The 20,192-nt window shown below is 33.5% G+C and overlaps 2 protein-coding genes across 2 annotated transcripts; one reads left to right on the plus strand and one right to left on the minus strand.

Annotated features, from left to right (window-relative positions):
- Positions 1-3,819: 3,819 nt before the first annotated feature.
- HELRODRAFT_185510 (hypothetical protein) lies at positions 3,820-15,569 on the minus strand. Its single transcript, XM_009018295.1, has 16 exons — positions 15,413-15,569; positions 14,660-14,790; positions 14,360-14,530; positions 10,054-10,090; positions 9,511-9,670; positions 9,107-9,255; positions 8,830-8,928; positions 8,094-8,188; positions 7,449-7,715; positions 7,207-7,318; positions 6,815-6,966; positions 6,489-6,570; positions 5,993-6,061; positions 5,392-5,524; positions 4,150-5,126; positions 3,820-3,969 (listed from the first exon to the last, which is right to left on the minus strand). Exons 1-15 carry the CDS (start codon positions 15,506-15,508, stop codon positions 4,966-4,968), a joined length of 1,914 nt encoding a protein of 637 aa, XP_009016543.1. The 5' UTR covers positions 15,509-15,569; the 3' UTR covers positions 3,820-3,969; positions 4,150-4,965.
- A 381-nt stretch (positions 15,570-15,950) lies between these two features.
- HELRODRAFT_78053 (hypothetical protein) lies at positions 15,951-17,134 on the plus strand (the record flags this gene model as incomplete). The annotated part of the gene is made up of 3 exons (XM_009018296.1): positions 15,951-16,065; positions 16,445-16,607; positions 16,855-17,134. The coding sequence occupies 3 exons, from the start codon at positions 15,951-15,953 to the stop codon at positions 17,132-17,134; spliced, it is 558 nt and encodes a 185-aa protein (XP_009016544.1).
- Positions 17,135-20,192: the final 3,058 nt, after the last annotated feature.

The following is a 20,192-nucleotide window of genomic DNA, read 5'->3' on the forward strand; positions in this document are numbered from 1 at the left end:
ACAAATTTGTGTGTGCGTGTGTTTACGCGCACGTGTGTATGCCATTATAAAACTATTGGAATGTTAATGAACTCAGTTGCATAAATTATATAAAATGCGAGTTTGATTCGAAAGCCACTAGAAGAAGAAGAACAAGTGCTGAAGAACTGTTTGTCACTGGTTAATTTGTATGGGCTTGTACATTAACATGCACTTGCATACACACAGTGCACCGTGTACACAGTACAACGAACGCATATACAAGCGTAAAACCCAGCTCATACCCAGCACAACCATATGAAGTATGATGTTGGGGATGCGAATTTTACGTAAGGTACCCCCGTCCTCTCGTAATGCGTAACGTTTAATACACATTTATGTATAAATATATGCAGTGTCTATGTATACATAATTAAATAGAATCATTATACACGTGTAAGTATGCTTTAAATCACACACATAAACATGTACACACTTATAACAAATGACAAATGCATCCGTATATTAAGATGGCGGATCAACACACTTCGAGATTTGGTTAGATAGCGTAAATTTTTATTTTGAACGTAAATTTTTGAATAAATCAAAGTGTAAAAGGTAGGAGATAACTTAAATTATAAACTTTTTGAGTTGTTTTATTTTCGTCATATTTCCGGTTGCATTGTTACCTGTCTGTTTTTTTGTTGTTATGTTCATTGTTTTGACTGTTTGTTGCTTGTTAATTTGTTGTTTAACGCACACCACTGCATTGAATTCATAGTAAGATTTGCAAATGTGAGATCACGTGGAGAGTTATTTCAGAAATCCTCTCTCAATGTCATCCCACTAGTACAAATTGATTTAACTACTAACTTTATTATTCTACAAAATTTGTCGATCTCAATTTCAATTTAAAAAGTATCTTCTTTCTCAACCGCATGGGATATATTTATAAATATAAAAAATACGGATAAAAAATCGATTGTCGTTTCAATTCGGCAGCATGCACCATTATCTTGAAAACTCAACTCCTTGGCGATGCCAGTTAACGGTTTATACACATACCTATGTATATCATTTGTCTCCATGCAACATACAACAATGATTATACATCATTTGGTATCATGTAATTGAATCAGAACCAACGGATCAGGTATACACACTTTAAATTATTTGGAAAGAAATTATATAAATACACGTATGTAAGTGCATGTTTGTATGGTTATCTGTATACGAAAAATGGCATGGCTTATTGCTATAATAGTATCGTCAATAATAGCGAAAGAATGTTAAGTAGTTATCAGAAAAAACTTGTTGACTGGATTATTTTCAAGTGAGATAAGCTGAATATTGTCAAATGAAATTAAACATACAAGATATAGTCTACACGAGCTAGTCTTCTTTATTGACGTGTTTACTAAATTGAATAAGCAAAAGAATTTCTAATTGACCGATGTTGACGATGATTTGATATCATCACTTGATATTTATTAAGTATGTTCATTAGGTATCATAACTTGATATCATATCATCACTTATCACTTGATAGCATCATCATATATCTTCATTAGGCATCATCGTTAGATACCACGATATGATCCTCCTCCAGATAAAAATGAAAGTATGTAGGTAGACATTCCTCTCGTGCAACTGCTGTTATCGCTTTCATCATTTGTCGCTTGTAACGATAGCGAAGGACACTCGAGGTTGTTGACGCTTCAGATATGTTCATCATTCCTGTGTGGCACATGCATTGCAATTTTAACTATCTCATATCACCGATTATCTTCAAGTGAGTTTTTATTTTTCTTTCCGCTCTTTTAACGCGCTGGCCAATTTAAACTTAATGAAATCCGTTTTATTGTCTAATGTTTGTTAAAGTTTTTAATTTATGTGTCAAACGGGGGACTCACTGTTTGGCGGAAGAATTAAAAAATGAGCTTCCGTACAAAATAAAACAAAATAAAACAATGCAAGTCCTTAATTCCGAGCATCAGACAATGAGAAACATAAGAAACTGGCAGGCGAGGTGAAGTCATAAAACAATGAAGAATTCAACATGATTCTTACAGTTTATCAAAATATGAAAGAAAATTATTAAACGTTCATCATCATCATCACACAGAATTTTGCCATAAAATAAAATTGCCATGTGTCAAAAAGGGTTTGTCTGACACATTTGAATTTTATCAATTCATTCCATGTAACGCGTGTCATGGATGAAAGAGATGTAATTTTTTTTATTTTAACTATAAATTAACTCTAGTGCCAATTTTGTCAATTAAAAACCTGGATTTTTTGATTTTAATAATCTTTAGTGGAAAAAAATTAAAAAAACGACTAAAATTCATATTAACGCCAACCATTCGGTAGAATTTATAGAATATTGCAAAAATTATGGTCTTTTACCAATATATATATATATATATATATATATATATATATATATATATATATATATTGGTACAAGGTTCTCAGCGATACAAACTTAATATTTACAAATATTTAATGAAGTTTATATATATATATATATATATATATATATATATATATATATAATAAACAATAATACTAAATTAATTAAAAACATGCTTCAACAAAACACAATTAGAATTAAAATAAAACATTGCAATAATCCCTGTTAGTTATACTGAGTTGAGAAACATTTTTGTATAAAAAAGACTTTAAGCAAAATAAATATAAAACACTTAAAAAATGAAATAAACGTTATTTTCAAGAGTTTGTGTCAAAGTCTTCAATTGACGGATAATGGAGATGTAACAATTCTAATAATCGGATAAAGTACATACCATCCCTAGCTTTTTTTACTTTTGTTTCAGTGGCACCTGTATTGCTTCTTCATTAATGTATGCAAAGGTGTTCGTTTGTTTATGCGTACATTGCTCTTTTATTTATTACATTAATGTGAAATCGGTACTGTAAATTAGTGACAAAAGGTTTCCATTGCACAATATTTAAAACAATTTCAGTACGCTTAATCATTCAATAAAAGTATTAAATTATTCAAATAGACAAATGTACTAACTAACAAATCAGCACATAAGTCATAGAATAGAATAATAGAGTGATAGTCACACCACAATTACATTAATTAAAGATAAAATAAAGTAAATTATATTATTCATTTCGTTACTAGGTGAGTTTTTGTGATTTCTCGGTTAAATTTTATACTTTAAATGTTTTAAGTTTCAAATATTAAATTTGATCTGGTTTCTAATATCATGTAAAATTAACTAATCTTATTAATATATTTTAATAATATTTGGTTCAAATTTTTTCATTATATTATATTATAGTATAATTATAATAATAATGTCTAATAAAAAAAGACTTCATAAATCTGAGAACTAATATATTAAAGTTTTCAACAAAATTCTGCCACGAATTATAAGAAACTAAACAAAAGATAGATTTTCAGAAATAAAATTTCATGTTAACATTTGCAGCAAAAAATGTTGAGTGAAAAGGAAAAAGATCCTCAATCACGATCCAGTTTGCTGATAGCCTTGGGATTCTTGCTGCACTTCCTGGCACTCATCCTGTCAGCCATCAGCTTCTTCTCTCCTTTCTGGATGATCGAGTTGAATTCTGGGTACAAAACGGGACTGTGGGGAAGATGCGATCAACTTGAGATGAACTGCATCTGGTTCCATGAAAGGGACTATGCCTGGGAGAAGTTTATCCCAAGTATTATAATTTTACTTGATACTGTTCTCCTTAATTATCTTTGGCTGTTTCATTCTTTTATGTAAGTAGCTTGTTAAGCGGTATTACATAGCTAGCAGCTTGAATTTATATACAGATATTGTTTTAAAACATAGAAATGAAATGTTTGAACAGATTGGCACATAGCAGCTCAAGTGATGTTCTCCATTGGGATTGGAATCCTGGCACTCAGTTTCATGGCCTCCATGGGCCACCTCATCTTCCATTGCTGCAAAAGCCTCTTCAGTATATACCTCTACATTGGGGGGGCAATCTTAGTTGCAGGTTCAGACATCTTTTTCATGCTGAGTTGTTAATGTTTATCGTGGTTTTATAAGAAGATTCTTTCATAATTTCTTCAGGCCTAGTAATATTTAATTCATTGGCTAATCTAATAAATTCTGTTGAAACTAATAATTCAATTTAAAATCAGAATTATTCATAAAAGACTGAAACGTTATGCAGTGGTCTTTGAGATGATATCAATCATAGTGTTTGGATCAGGAGCATACGCGGTGTATGATGTCAGTCTGTTCAGTTGGTTGGGCAATTTCATATGGGCCTTCTATGTGGGCATCGCTGCACTCTTCGTCTGCACCTTCTCTGCCTTCTTCTACCTGGCTGGTGGACAGAAGATCGCAAGTGACATGAAGAACTATTCAGCAGTTTACACGTAGGGTGGAATTACTTTAGTGGTTGTGGTTTGCCTGTGTGTGAAGTGTTGTTGCATGTTGTATGGAGCAAGAAAAAGTTGGATGTGTTGTATGGACTTGCAAGGTTGCACTAGACATCATTGTGGATGTCTGACAGAATTTAAGTGAATAAATTTATAAAAGTGGAATGAATGAAAGATGACGAATCACATTTGTGGATGAAATTAAATGTGTAAGCACCAGATTTTCGTCAAGATTATTTTCCAATTAGATTTTTAATCGACAGTTATATTTTATATTTGCACAATTTTTAAAATGTAAGATTAATTTCGTAATAAATGTCATTAAAACAAATTATTTTAATAAAACAACGGAAAAGTCCTTGTAACTTTAAAATCAGTTGATGTCTTTAAATATACCATCACAATTTTTATTGTGATGGTGTATTTAAAGATACACCATTATATGATATAAATGATAAAAAATACGACTTTGAAAAGTTTCATTAAAAATATTCTTGTGACTACAAGTGACTGGCGGCACCTCATCAACAGAGCCAGTCAACTTCCCATTACATCCTGCAACTTCATCTCCTAATTCATTAACAACGGCCACATTAGCAACAGGGTTAGCACGTTATATACGTGATGTTAGGGTTAGACTGACTGTTGAGGAACAACGTTTCGAATATGTCGTCGAAGAAGGTTGGGTAGCTTCTGAGGAACCTCGTGTTGTCCGGTCCGAAGTTGCATTCCAGTACGACTGGCTGTATGGTGGCTGGTCTGTTGTCTGTTGCAATAGGTGCGGCGGTTCGTTCAAAACTTGTAAATAATACCAGGTAAAAATGTGGTGGTGGTGGAGTCCAATGGCGATGAGGGTGACATGGTTATTTTTAAAACAATGTAGTTAACGCATTCATTTTATACTGAAATATAACATAAGAAAAACTATTCAGAATAAAAATGAAGCAATTAATCTTTTCACACAAATCTAGACGTATCTAAAACAGGTCAATATTAGCACAACACTGCCATCTTCCCCGTCGTCGTCTCACCTCGTTTGTTCCACTTCAGCATGACATCGACGCCGTAGATGGTTCTCGATTGGGGGCAATGCCCTATGCCCCTCGGTGGGGGCAGTCTGCTGGCGCGTTTGAACATCTCGCTGATCATTCCATAGATGTCGGACTTTATTGTTATGGTATACAAAAAATGTACGCTAACTTTTAAAAAATCTCGGAAAAATGCATAAGTTAATTCTGGTTTGGTTAGTCCGAAAATTCTATGCAGGCTCTATTTGAACATTAATTTATTTCTTCCATGTTATGTAATCATCATCTTGAGTTGTTAAAATAACTCTCAGTCACACATATATCAAGTTTTATAAATTCAAAATACTGAACATCAAATTTTTCTCATTTTTGTCCATGAAACCATAGATAAAAATTGTTAACAGTTTTTAATTACACTTAACGGGCCCGCTGTCCATCAAACATTTATAGAACTTGTTCACACCACATCACGCAACATTATTAAAAAAAATTTGTCTTAAGTATGATTCTATGGCCTCAGTAATAAGAGGCATCATACATAACGAAGAAAAATTAAATTTAAATGTGAAATACGACAAGTGAAAAACTCAAACAACAAACGGACCAGAACATCGTTCCATCCGAATGAAGGATACTGATCTGCAAATCTCTGCTCCATCTCTTCACATGCTATCTATGTTAGATGAGACGTGAGCACTTGATAACCAATTAAAAACAATATAATGGTGGCGTGTGTTGTCAAATTATTACAATAAGTAATACACCAACTACATCAATTAAACACACACATGAACGCAAATATCAAATATTTCTGGTCCGTCACATCTCATAAATTTGAAGGTTGTCAACAAACATGATAAAAAAAAACAAAAATAACAATAATGATTAAGCTGAGTTTGCACACTTGAGTTAATTCGTTTTGAAGTTGGCTTGGATAATTTTAGGATATTATTTAACTTTAAATAAACATTTCATTACTTGATATAAACAACAAAAAACTTGAAACTAGATAAAACATCATGGACGTTAGGCACCTTCGTACGCAAAATATTGTACCAGAATGTAAGCAAGCAAGTTAATGCAGTTAAGAAGGTACGTACTATGTGCATCTTGGCCCCGGGTTTGTAGTTCATAACGGTGAAATGCTGCTCATACTCGTCGAAATTCCTCATTGAAAACTCTCTGCAACGCAGAATGAAACGTCAAAAAATGACATCAATCACAAGCAATTAGTAACGTATTCATCATAACTATCACAATGTTTTTAATTGAAAAAAATAATAATTAACGTAATTGGTATTAATTGATATTAGTTGGTGTAATAGATATTGTAAGTGATGTAGGTACTAGCAGCAAGACCTCGCACCATCACATCAACCTGCAAAAACACAACACAGCAGCAGCGGCTAGACGCCACCAATCTGACCTGTTGGCTACCCTAATGAGAAACTTCTTATGGACGGCCAACTTGAGAGGCTGCAGGCTGATGAGCATGACGATGAAGCGAAGATCAAACTTAACGAGACCCACGTCCTTCCTGCTCAACAAAACTGGATCGTCAATGTACAGGCAGGCCACCTTCGTCGTCATCATTACACATGTATCAATCAACACAACTCATTACAGCAACAACCATTCCATGCGACCTCCATCTCCTCAACACTCATTCCGAATTGTAGATAAAAAAAAATATACTTTTCTACAACTTTCTTAATTAGTTTTACTTCATTATAATTCAAAGATGTCATTTTATTTTCTCTTTGGCTCATATCAACAGCATCAATCGCATTTATTTGATTGTGAAGATTCAAAGACAACCTTAGGACCAGTCTCGAGCAGTCTGACGATCTGATTGACGTTCCCAGTCACGTGGCTGTCCAGTCCTCGAGACAGATTGTACGGCTTCACTATCCAGTAGTTGCACAGCGCACTGTTTGTAGAAAATTATAAATGCGTGGAAAGTTAATTGGGAACGAAATAATATTCAAAAATCGAAAATTACGAATTGAATAAATTAGAAAATGAAAAAACAATTTGAAGAAAAAATAATGAAAAAAAACCTCTTCTCCCTCCTTCTGAAGTATCTGATAAACTTGGCAAGTTCATTCCTCAAGTCGAACGTGACAGCCAACCAGTTAGGAAATTCATGATGGTCAGGGTTGGGCGACTTTGTGACGTCAGCAAGGTCAAGGTCGGAGTCAGTCTTCTGGCCATCTGAAGTTTGTGAATCATTTTTGCACACTCTGTAGAGCATGTTCTTGATGGTGAGAACCATTTCGAATGGGAACTGGTTGATGAGTTTGTTCGGGGTCTCCTCACTGAAGGATCTGTTTTACGATGATGGTGGTGATGCATAATGATCATAATGATTGCATAAAACATTTAAGGACTGCACAAAATATAATTTAGTTTATGATAATATTTCTATTTATGAAAATATTTATTCATTGTTGTATTACAGAAAAATAAACTTAATTATTAATAATAACAATTAATAGATGTGATGAATTAGATGAAACTTATTCACATAAAAATATTAACTGCATGAATTATAAAATTCATTTAATTGAATCCACCGAAAATCCATTCAATAATTCATTCATTCATTCTTTCAATCCATTCGTTAATTTACTCTTTGCACCATCAACCGATTTATCCATCCATCCACCAATCGCCAACCAATCAGCTACCAGCATTGGACTGACTTGAAGTCACTGAGGTAATGCTTGGTCCAGATGATGTCTGCCTCTTCCAGACTGTCGATCAATGAGAATGCAGGGTGCTTCAGGTGATCGCACACCTGTATTGTTTATTCACTAGATTATAATTATACAATTATAATAATGAAATAGTTATGTTAATATGCTGTTTTATTTACATGATTACCAAATAACATTGCTGGTTGAATTGGCATTATCAATCATCGCCTCATCGATCACCATATTATCATCATCGTGCTTATTTATTAATTAGTTAATTAATTCATTTGTTTTCACCTCAATCAATCAACATCATTCAATTAACACTTCAGGCCACCTGACGATGAAAAAAAAATCAAACGTGCTCGCTCCTAAATCATTATCACCATACCATTACTAACATCATTTTTCAGTAATCATTCAAATTAAATACGATAATTATCATTAAGTTTGCCAACAACCCATTAAAATCATCACTAATTAACTAACTGCCCTTTAAACATCATCATAATCATTACTATGATCTTCCTCACCACTGGCATCATCATCAACATCATCATCATTATCGTCATAATCGTCATCATCATCATAATCGTCATCATCATCATTATAATAATCGTTCTTTTCGTCATCGTCGTCGTCGTCGTCATCACCCTAATCGTCATCATTATCATCATCATCATCATCATCATCATCATCCTCAACGTCTTCCTCCTCCTCTCCTTCATCACCACCAGCTTACTTGTTCAACGTCGGTAAATACTTTAAGCTTCCTGTGAAGAGATGAAAGGTCTTGATGATGATCCTGAATTGTTGGCAGGCTGGTGTGAACTGAAAATTTCTGTTAAAAAATTTTCAACAACTTCCGGTCAGTTGGTCTTGATTTATCCTCAAAACAAATCTCTATAGCTTATTTGTCAGCAATATTTTTTCAAAGTAATTTCAATTTTTTTACATTATTTGACAAAAACAGTAAAAAATGTAATTAAATAATTTTAAAAAATCAGGATTAAACCCACACTATTGAAGATTTCATCACTATCACCATCTTTATCCTCATCGTCGTCGTCGTCCTCTTCACCCAGTGGCACCCAGGGAGACAGGAGGAACCTCCTGAACTTGCTGGAGACATTGGGCGGCATGTTCACGCAGTCCCTCGTCACCTCATCTAAAAAACATCATCCACGCTCATGCTGGCTGCAAATAATTCCACAGAGACCAACCAGCAATCAAACAAGAAACAACGCAGTGACAAAATCTGAACATCTGCAAACAACAACAGCAGCACCACCAACAGCACCACTATAACAACTCCTTCCAAGCAATAGACGAGCACCAACAACAACATCACGACAACATCACCAACGTAGTCAGAACCAACATCATCATCATCATAATCATCATCATCAGCAGCAGCAGCAACCTCCTCTCTTCAAATCCTGGATAGGCCACATGAGGGTGAATGCAGTTTTTGTTGGTGCATAACAGAACGGGACCATCTTCACGGTTGGACTGTCCGAATGTTGCACTCTGCTACCAAACTCGTCCATCACATACCAGATTGGACTGGCCGATTCACAGCCCTGTTCATTCATCAACAATTATCGTCCCAATTGTTTATTTTTTTTTAAATATCGTAAAAAAATTAAATGGGCTGACTGACATGACATGACTTAAAACTTGAAATTCGCTAAAAAATTTGGTAAAAGTTTCATAATTATCAATATAAGATGGCTCACCGATCGACCAATTTGGTTTGCAAGAGTTGAATCATGTTATATGAAGAACATTAAACAACAATAATAATAATAATAGATAAACAACAATAATAAGAAGAAGAAGAGGAGGAGGAAAAAGAGGAAGAGGAGGAGGAGGCTCCTAAACAATTATAATAACAATGATAGAATTGCACGATTGGTAACAAAAAAACATAAACGATGATATAACTTTCATCCAACCTACCTACCAGATTATCGTTTCCAATGCTGTATGTCTGGTTGAACCTTATTTAAATTTAACAAAAAAATAATCAAAGTCAAATAGACACTAAAGTATGCACTCTATTGAATCAATGCAGCCATATAAGTTGGGTCACCAAAGATGAAATTCTAATGAATACAAGAAAAAATTGACAAAGAGTTTAATATTATTAGCTACTAGTTTACCATAACAATTTGGTACCATAATCATACTTACAATAACCAACAACTTCATTTCAAGCTGTTTTCCTTCTTAGAAAGGAACAAAGTAAATTCTTTTTATCTGCATCATTCCACCCATTACACAAAGACAGACCATTTACCAGCAATACAGTTTCATGAACTCAGTATTCAAAGTTTTCAAGGGAATTAAAAATTTTAAAAATTTAAAAAACCAAATATTACCATGTCTCTATACACTCAAATAACATTTTACAATATATTTCAGACAGGATTAATACCAATCTTATAAGAAATAATCTAGTGTATAAGGCTTATACACTAATTCTATGTTCTTTATTCTATTATTATTCTATTATTATTATTATTATTATTATTATTATTAGTACTGTAAACTTTAATTCTAACAGTGTCCGTTCAAATGGAAATTTTAACGTAGATAATAATTCGTCTAACAATTTTAATTCAAATTTACTAAATAATTTGCCAATTAATATGGATAATAATAATTCGATATTTTGCTGTTGCGGTAAAAAATGTAAAAATAAAGGAGGTCTCAAATTACACCAACGTTCATGTAAAGTTCACCAAAACCTTAAATCGTCAAACAATTCAAATGAAAGCAACTCGGAAGCTGACCCGCCTCCACCGCCACCACAAGTTCAACGTCAGTCCAACCAACTTCAACCAAGCCACAGTCTACCGCCATCGCCTTCAGCTTCAGCACTCAATCATTATCTCCATTCGTCAAATGCGCCAGTCGAAGACAACAACAGAGCAAGCTCACCATCATCATCGACACAGGTTCAACAACCATTCCAACAGCCGAGCCATGGTCCACAGTCAGCGTCATCAGCACCCAACATCAATTTTATTGCTTGTTGCTGCGGTAAATACTGTAAAGGCAGGAAAGGCCTCATCATGCACCATCGCTCGTGTAAACTTCATAAAACTCTCATATTATCTAATACTTCCAAAGTAACTGAATCATCCATATCGCCGCACGTCCAACAACCAATATCCTCGTCACCATCAAATGTTGAAAAAACTGAAATACCTCTCCCAGGGGTCAAACTGCCCAGAACCCCTGCTCAATGGTCAGAAGCCAATGCATATTTTCAACTTCACCAAAAGTCGCTACCAGCGTACTACAACATCGACGAGTTTACATTAGCGTTTCAAACAATGATCTACAACTACTTTGCTGCAAACTATGGTACCATCAAGTCGCAAACAAGTTTAAACGACAACAAAAACAAATCCATTAAAGCATTGAAAAAAGAATTAAAACAGCTTAAATCGTTGGGCCACAACAACCACCGTTTTGACGTTCAAATTAGCTCAATAAGCAAAACATTGAGATCAAAATTATCGTCAAGAAAATTAGCAACAACTAAGACACCTGACACAACAAATCAATTAAAACGTCGCTTTTGGTGGTTCTGTAAAAGGTTATTTACCCAATCAAAAAGTCAAGGTCCGTTGTTCAGTGTCGACGACTGCAAAAACTATTTTTCCTCCGCCTTAAGCGACGACAATTCCAAAAAATATCAACTCCCAAATTGGGTTCCTAGTACATCAAAGCCCACAACACCCTGCCACACCAGTCCGCCTTCTTATCATGAAATATCATCAATTGTTTACAAATGCAAAGCAAAATCTTCTCCGTGTCCCTTGGACCAAATATCAATAATACCTTTCAAAAGATGCCCAATTCTTCGAACCATTCTACAACAACTAATAGCTCAATGTTGGTCATCTTCTAAAATCCCCTCTTGCTGGAAAAAGGGATTTACAATACTTATTCATAAAAAAGGTGACGCAAATGATCCAGCTAATTTTCGTCCAATCACCTTGCAACCTACTCTATACAAAATACTTTCAACATCTATCAACAATCGAATCTATAAATTTCTCGAATCTAATTCATTAATAAACAAAAACATACAAAAAGGTTTTTATCCAAAAGTTGATGGCTTGACCGAGCATACCCAACTCCTAACTCACATGCTCAATGATGCAAAGAGACATCAACGAACTGTCATTGTCACTCTTTTGGATCTTCGAAACGCATTTGGCGAAGTCAGCCACAACATAATCTCATCAACCCTAGATTACCATCACATCCCTTCCCAAATAAGCAACTTAATCAAAGCAATATATGCCGACTACACAATATCTGTTTCTGGATGCGACAACCTTACTCCTCCTATCCCGGTTAGACGTGGTGTTCTGCAAGGTGATCCCGTCTCCCCATTAATCTTCAACATGTGTTTTAACCCATTGATGAAGTTGATCGAAAAGACAGAATATCAACAATGCGGTTATATTTGGGGACCGACGGCCAACTTAAAAACCAATGCTTGGCTTCAATTTGCGGATGACACAGCGATCATCGCCAACAGCACAGATGGTGCTCAAAAATTAATCGACTTGAACCAAGCTTGGTGTAAAGCTACCGGCATGAATATGAGGATTGATAAGTGTTGCTCGTTTGGTATGAGGAAGAAGAACGGGGGCTATGAACAATTTTCGCCGAGGCTGACCATTGATAACAAACAAATCCCTCATATCGATATGAACGGTCATTTTGAATACCTCGGCAAAATTTATGATTTTAAAGGAAACAACTCGAAGGCAAAAGAATTACTGATTAAAAAGCTGAAAAACATGCTGTCAGTCGTCAACGAGTTGGACACAACGCCCCAATGGAAACTCCAAATACTACGAAGATATATTCCGTCTCAGTTGGCCTTTGAGCTTCGAACGTATGACATGCCGTTGACGTGGATTGGAAACAACCTGGATCCTATGGTTGCGGAATCAGTAAGAAATTGGCTTTCCCTCCCGATTAGCAGTTGTATATCTGAATGTCTATCCCTCCCCTTCAAATTGGGGGGCCTGGAAATCAGATCGCTAAAACATTTTGCCGAATCACTCAGAGTTAAACTCAGAAATTATCTGAGATCTCACGACAACAAAGATGTAAACTGTCTGTGGAGTGATTCGTACAACAACTACATTAAGATCGACAACATGCTTCCTGATTCAGAGAGTGTGAAATCGACGCTCAATGCGTTAAAGATTCGTCAACATGAAGCCGATTTCGATCATGTGTCGCAACTTTCCTGCCAGGGAAGAATAATTAAAGCAGTTAGAGAACACATTCCACCAATCCACGTTACCCGATGGTCGAGGCTCACTGCCGATCTTCCGGAGGTCTTATTCAGATTCGTTAGGAAAGCATTGATACAACAACTTCCGACAAATGCCAATCTTTCCAGATGGGGCAAGTCTTCCAACGCCTTATGCCCGCTTTGTAACGCGCTTCAGACAAACAAGCACGTTCTGTCAAATTGTGATTCAGTAGCGGCTTTAAAAAGATTTACAACACGCCACAACAAAATATTATCTTTAATTCTAGAGAAGATCAAATCATTTGCTAAACCAGAAGTTGCAATTTTTGCTGATACGATGAACGACGAATTTCTCCCAACAACGTCCCTCTTCAAATCGTTTCGGCCCGACATAGCACTTCTCCGGGGGGACACAATTGAAATACTGGAACTGACAATATGTCATGAATCCAACTTCTCTAGTTCAAGGGATTACAAAAGATCTAAATATAAAAACCTACACAGTAATTTGATCGACGAGAAGAAAGATTCGAAAATAATTATTAATACATTTGAAATTTCACCTTTAGGCTTTTTTAAATATTTTTATTTATCGTTTGTTGATTTTATTTGGACTGACCAATTTTGCAATGATTTAATTAACTCGGCAATAACATCATCGTACGCTATTTATTGCGATAGAAACTCGATCGCAACATAATTATTTTTAAACTGATTTTGAATTTCTCGTTGTACTCATTGCATGTTGATTCAATGGCGAGCATCGTAGATTATTTCACAAACCTTTATATCATTCTAATTATTTTATTTTATTTTATTACATGTACATTTTGGCCAAAATAAAAGAGTTTCCATTAGTCTATTATATATGTTCTTTATTCTATTATTCTATGTTCCGCTTATACTATAAGCTGAACATAAAATTAACAAAATGAAATAGGAAAATGTTAATAAGAATGTCCCACCCACAACTCACCTCCACATTTCACTGAAAACTTTCTCAACGATATCGTCAACATCGTCCTGACAGTTTTCAGTGCAGACACCCATCAAGTCAGCCATCCTCAAAAGTAGCTTTCTGTCGTTTCTAAGTTGCCTGCAGGCCTCGTCAGCTCTGTACGTCCAGGCATGGTCAATTAAGAATATACTGTTGTAAAGAAGAATGAGTAATTGTAACCGTAATTGAGTTATTACATTGAATTTTTATTAAAATAAAACATTGAGATAAAAAGAAAATAAAAATGAAAATAATCAAATGGAGAAAATTTATATGTGCCTGTTAGCATCAGCGGTAGTTAGTTCGTCGACATTCACAACAATCTTCCATGAAACACCGTCAATCTCATTGCCATCTTCATCCTCTTCAATTACTTGGGCCATCATGAAATATTCCCCAACATCCAAAATCTATAATTATAATTAGAATATTATATAATTTATTATATTTATATATATGATATCAATGTTGAATACTTTTCAGAGGTATTAATTTAGCAGGTCGCACGATTTTTCAAAAAAAAATTTCAAATAAAAATTTTCAAATAAAAATACTTTGTTAGGTATTATAATTAATATTAAATTATGCTTTTTACTGTCTACCTGTCCTACATCAACCATCATTCCTTTATTTATTTTTATTTCATTCATTAGCACTACGAACATATAATACAAATAAATAAAAAAAAGCTCAGCTCAGTGATTGAAAAGTGTTAAAAAATAAAACAAGTATAAATAACTTATATATAGTTTATACTTACTATTAATTTTAATTATAATTATATAAATTTATAAAATAAATAAATTATAATAAAAGCTTGTCATGAATATATCATTATAATATAAATTAATTTTAATAATTAAGAATATAATGATTATATTCTTAATTATTAAAATTAATTTTTGACATTAATTATTAAATTATTATTTTTAAATTATTAAATTATAGGTTTTAACATTAATTAAATATTGATATATTAATTAATAATTTAATATTTAAAAATAAAACCATTAAATATTAAATTTTAAAAACCTCATTTGTTAGTTTGTTGAATAATGTTGGCCAATAAACCTCTGGAACATTGGAACTCTCCAACTGATTTTTGTGAAGATTTACAAATAACTCCATTTGGAAATTTTTTAAATTGAAACCGAAAATTAAAAACCAGAAGGCATGAAAAAATTTAATATCGCTAATGTAAACAATAGAAACAACACAACCAAAGTGTGTTTTAACGAAATTATAAACTTGCCATGTACTTAACGTCAACATCAATAACGGTAGCATTTATTTTTCAAAATTCATCTAACATGTTAGATTATTTTAATGTTTCTAACATCATTTAAGATGTGGAGTTAGCAAACAGATGTGTTTTAGTTGTTAACATAAATGAAAAACTATTATAATAAATTATAAAAATTGTAAACTTGATTCAAAATTTGATACATTAAGAGAGCAATTTTGAATTGTTATTAATATTTGAATTTATACTATACCGATTTGGTCCATCGCCATTCTTTATATACAAGCGAATATCTATTTGAAAGGTTGGTTCACTTTTTGATTCGCCATGGAGAGCAAATCCGTGAATAAGTTTGATTCCGATCCTTACAAAGGAGAAAAAGAAGGAAAATTAAGAGAAGTTGGCAATCAGGCCGTTTGGTCAGTTTCTTCTTGCAAACCAGGTTCGTTGCTTTTACTTTTTATTAATATATAATTTACTTTACCACCCTGTAAGTGCTGCCTGGCTGACTAACCTATTCAGTTTTTAAACTAGTATCTAATAACTAATTTTATACTACTGTTTAAAAATTAAATTTTTGTTAGTTATGTGTGTTGTTAAAACGTTAATTGTTGTTCTTATTCTGTTGAATTTCAAGTTTCATTTAACTTTGTTTAACAAATGACTTGTTTAGGATATTCTCAACTCACGTAATTAATATTAATCTTATTGTTAAAGATTAAACATTAAATATTAGTAGTGATATTGTAAATTAAATATGCTACAAATAAATTGTATTATAAATAAAAAGTAATAAAACACGTGCTGACACTTGCCACCAGGTTTTGGTGTTGAGCAATTAAGGGACACTTCACTGGAAACATATTGGCAATCAGATGGACCTCAGCCTCACATGGTCAACATTCAGTTCAGGAAGAAAACAACAGTGTCCGATATTTTTCTCTATGCTGATTTTAAAGCTGATGAAAGCTACACGCCTAACAGGTTCTTTGTTTTTCCTTGATCATTTCACTTTTTTTTGTCTGTAGCAGTAGTGTAATGTTTAATACCTGGAATAATAATAAATTTTGTTTAGTCTGTTTATTTCTAATTAATGTTATTTTGTTATTTTAATGTATGCTTCTTCATGGTGTAATATTTTTCAAATTCTATAAAATACAAACAAGCTTCATCTAATTTTGTGTAACTTTAACAACTTTTAATTAATGAATGTCACTAATATTCTGACCAGGGTGTCTGTACGAGTCGGCAACCACATAAATGACCTAATAGAAATTGACCTTGTGGAGTTCATTGAGCCAACAGGCTGGGTCATGATTCCCTTGAAAAATCTCAACGAAACTGCTGTGAGGGCATTCATGATCCAGATTGCTGTGCTATCTAATCATCAAAATGGCAGAGATACGCATGTACGCCACATAAAAATTCATTCGCCTATCCAAGATTGTTCAACCTCGAAGAAGATCAATTTAGTGAATAAGGAGATGCTGCAGTGGCAGAACATCAGATGATGAAACAACTGCATGGATTTTTTTTTAATATTAGCTCCACTACTCATCTGCATATGTATTTAATTACAAAACTATCACAAAGTTGGTTTTACTGTTTCAACATGTGTTCATCTATTTCTGTTTAATATTATTTTACATCAATGATTAGTTTTCAGTCTTGTGTAAAATTTTTTTGAGATGTAAAGTCGATTGTTTCATTGCTTTTTATTATTATTTTCAATCTCTCCATATTTCCTCACCAGGATACATTATAAAAACGAAATGCATAAACTTATTAGCTAAATAGACTAACAAGCTAACTAGTTTCTTTGTCTACAAAAGCCATTTAACCAAATCTTTATGGAATATTTTTGAAACAGTTTTATAATTCCAGCTTTATAATTTTTTAATGACTTAAGCTTGAAAATTTACCTAACGCGTAGCCAAGCACTATTGCTTTAGTTCTGCTTGGTAAGAGTTTTCTAGTAGGGTTTTGTCTTTACCTCTTCAACTTTCCATACACAATCACAATATGTGCCCAACTTAACTATTAACTAATCTATTCTTTCTGTTTTGACTGTAAAAGACCCGTTTCTAGTTTTTGAACTATTCTTAAAGGATTTTCTTTGATTCTCTCTAGCGGAAATATTAATTAATTTACGTAAACCCTGAAAATAACATGGCAGATTATTCGAGATGGCAGACAATGGCATCATTTGTTGGCGATAATTTATTTATATTTTTTTATTTATAAATCTTTATTCAGCAAATGCTGGGAGACGCAGAAGCTCAAAGAGCTTGTATGGTCACCCTAATCAGAATAAAATAATGTTATAACAAGTGTTGGTTGGTAGTTATAAAATTTGATATTTTGCCATTCTAATAACTAATGTGGAAAAGATGTGTTTCATTCTCTTGATAAATAATGGTTTTTGTCGAAATACGCTTTTTTATTTGCCAAACCACACGGAAAATAGAATAGCTCATTTAATGTTTTTTGATTTCTCCTTATCCTGTTGATAACTATAAATTTTCATTAAAATTTTTTTAACCGCTTTTCTTCACTACCGTCGATTGCATTCCTCCTAGCATCAGAGTTTCAGTTATTTTTAACTGATCTCGAAACTAACAGTGGTGATCTCTCCCTTCCAATAGTTGATTACCTCTTTAAAGTGCTTCGCATACCAGAAATTTTCCAATCTACCAATTTCGTTGCGTTGATTTTCATTTTATCATGCACCGATCATACCCCTTTAACATTCTGATTTCGACAGTGAGTGTACCGACCAGTTGGTTCTTCCGTCAATAACGAAGTTGCAAGACATCAAAAAAAAAGAATTGAAATCTCCAACGTTGTTCAAATTTATTTTATGATATCTTAATTTTGTGCATGCGTTTACGTGTCTGCCATTTCTGTGCATGTATATTTTGGATGATTGAGTGTATATTTGAGCACATTGTGTTGTTGGCGTATGCACATGATCACATCGCGATAGTTTCAATGAACATAACATTTTCCTTGCTCCTGGCAATGAACTGAATCATAAAGCCACTTGCGAATATGCGATTAAAAGTTTTGGAATTGTGTGATTCGTTTGCCTTGTTTGCTTGCTGTACCATGTTGAAGAGATCTCATTTCAGCAAAAATTTTATCCGCTTGAATTCTGCAACCAACACATCATCGCCATCTTTCAACTAAAGTTAAAAAAATTTTATTGTAAGATTGTGCTTGTATCTGTCTATGTCTGAATGTGGTCTGTCTGAATGTGGTCTGTCTATATGTGGTCTGTCTATATGTGGCCTGTCTGTATGCTTGTAGATACATTTTGTAGAACACACGTTCTTCTCAATCTGCTAAACATTGCGGATGTGATGAACGATGATTTGGTGGAGGTATCTAATATTAAATTGTTGATCTGATAACTGCTGTGTGGACGAATTAGTCTGGGGTGTTGGTGGTGGTGGTGGTGGTGGTGGGTGCTTGCAAATGTTGGTGGGGAAGAAGTGAACAGTGATCTGGCAAGAATTGATTCAATAGTTTAAAAAAATAATTCAGCCAGTGCACGAATTAATTAGAAAATAGCAATTTAAAATTATGAATGAATGAATGAATAGATGGTTTGATAAATGAACGAATGGATGGATGAATGAATTGAAGATTAAATGAATGAACGAACGAACGAATGAATGAATAAAAAGTAAAAAAACATTTGCAGCTTTATATCCACCTGACATCATAAATAATACAAATACATTAATATATTATACATTTCTTGAATTCAAATTTTTTTTTCTTTATTTAAAAAAATAAAGTAAAAAAAATATTTAAAAAAAATATTAATATTGAAAGGAAGTAAAAGAAAAACTTCAGACGGAGTTTCACCATTATATTAAAAGTTGTGAATTTTGTTCTGTTGTTCATGTGTTACTGGGTTGTTGTGGTGATGTGTTGTTGTTTTTTGGTTGTTGTCTCGTTGGGTTGTCTTGTTTGGCTGGTAATAAAAAACTGCAATGTTTTTGTTTGTTATTGTTGTTGCTGCGGCTGTTGTTGTTTTTGTATTAATGTTGTTGTTGTAATGGGAATGTGTTAATGTTGTTGTATTAATGGGGACGTGTTGATGTTGTTGTTATGTTGTGTTGCTTCTGTTTTTTTTATTTATTTTGATTAATGTTGTCGTTGATGTTGGTGTGTTTTACTTTACACTGGTGGCCGCGTTGTTGTTGTGTTGTTGCTCAGTCCGATGGATTGGTGTGTTGTTGTAATGACGCTTGTTGTTGATGCCATGAAGATGATGTGTAAGGTGATCTGCTGTTGATATGTGTTTATCATGTGTTGTTGTTTGTGGCTGCGAATGCGTTTTATCGTCAATGTGTTGTTGTTGATGTGTTTCATGTAGTTTTGTCGCTGCTTGTTTTTTATATTTTTTTGCTTTATACGTTTTGATTAATATTTATGTTGTTGTTGTGTTGTTGTTACAGTGGCGCACAGTTTTAGTGTTGCAGTGCAGATGTTGTATTTATCCTGATGTTAATTTATTGTGTTGTTTGTGAAGTTGTTTGTGTGTTGTGTTGATGTATC

The sequence above is a fragment of the Helobdella robusta genome (assembly GCF_000326865.2).
Source record: "Helobdella robusta unplaced genomic scaffold HELROscaffold_21, whole genome shotgun sequence".
NCBI classification, from domain to species: domain Eukaryota; kingdom Metazoa; phylum Annelida; class Clitellata; order Rhynchobdellida; family Glossiphoniidae; genus Helobdella; species Helobdella robusta.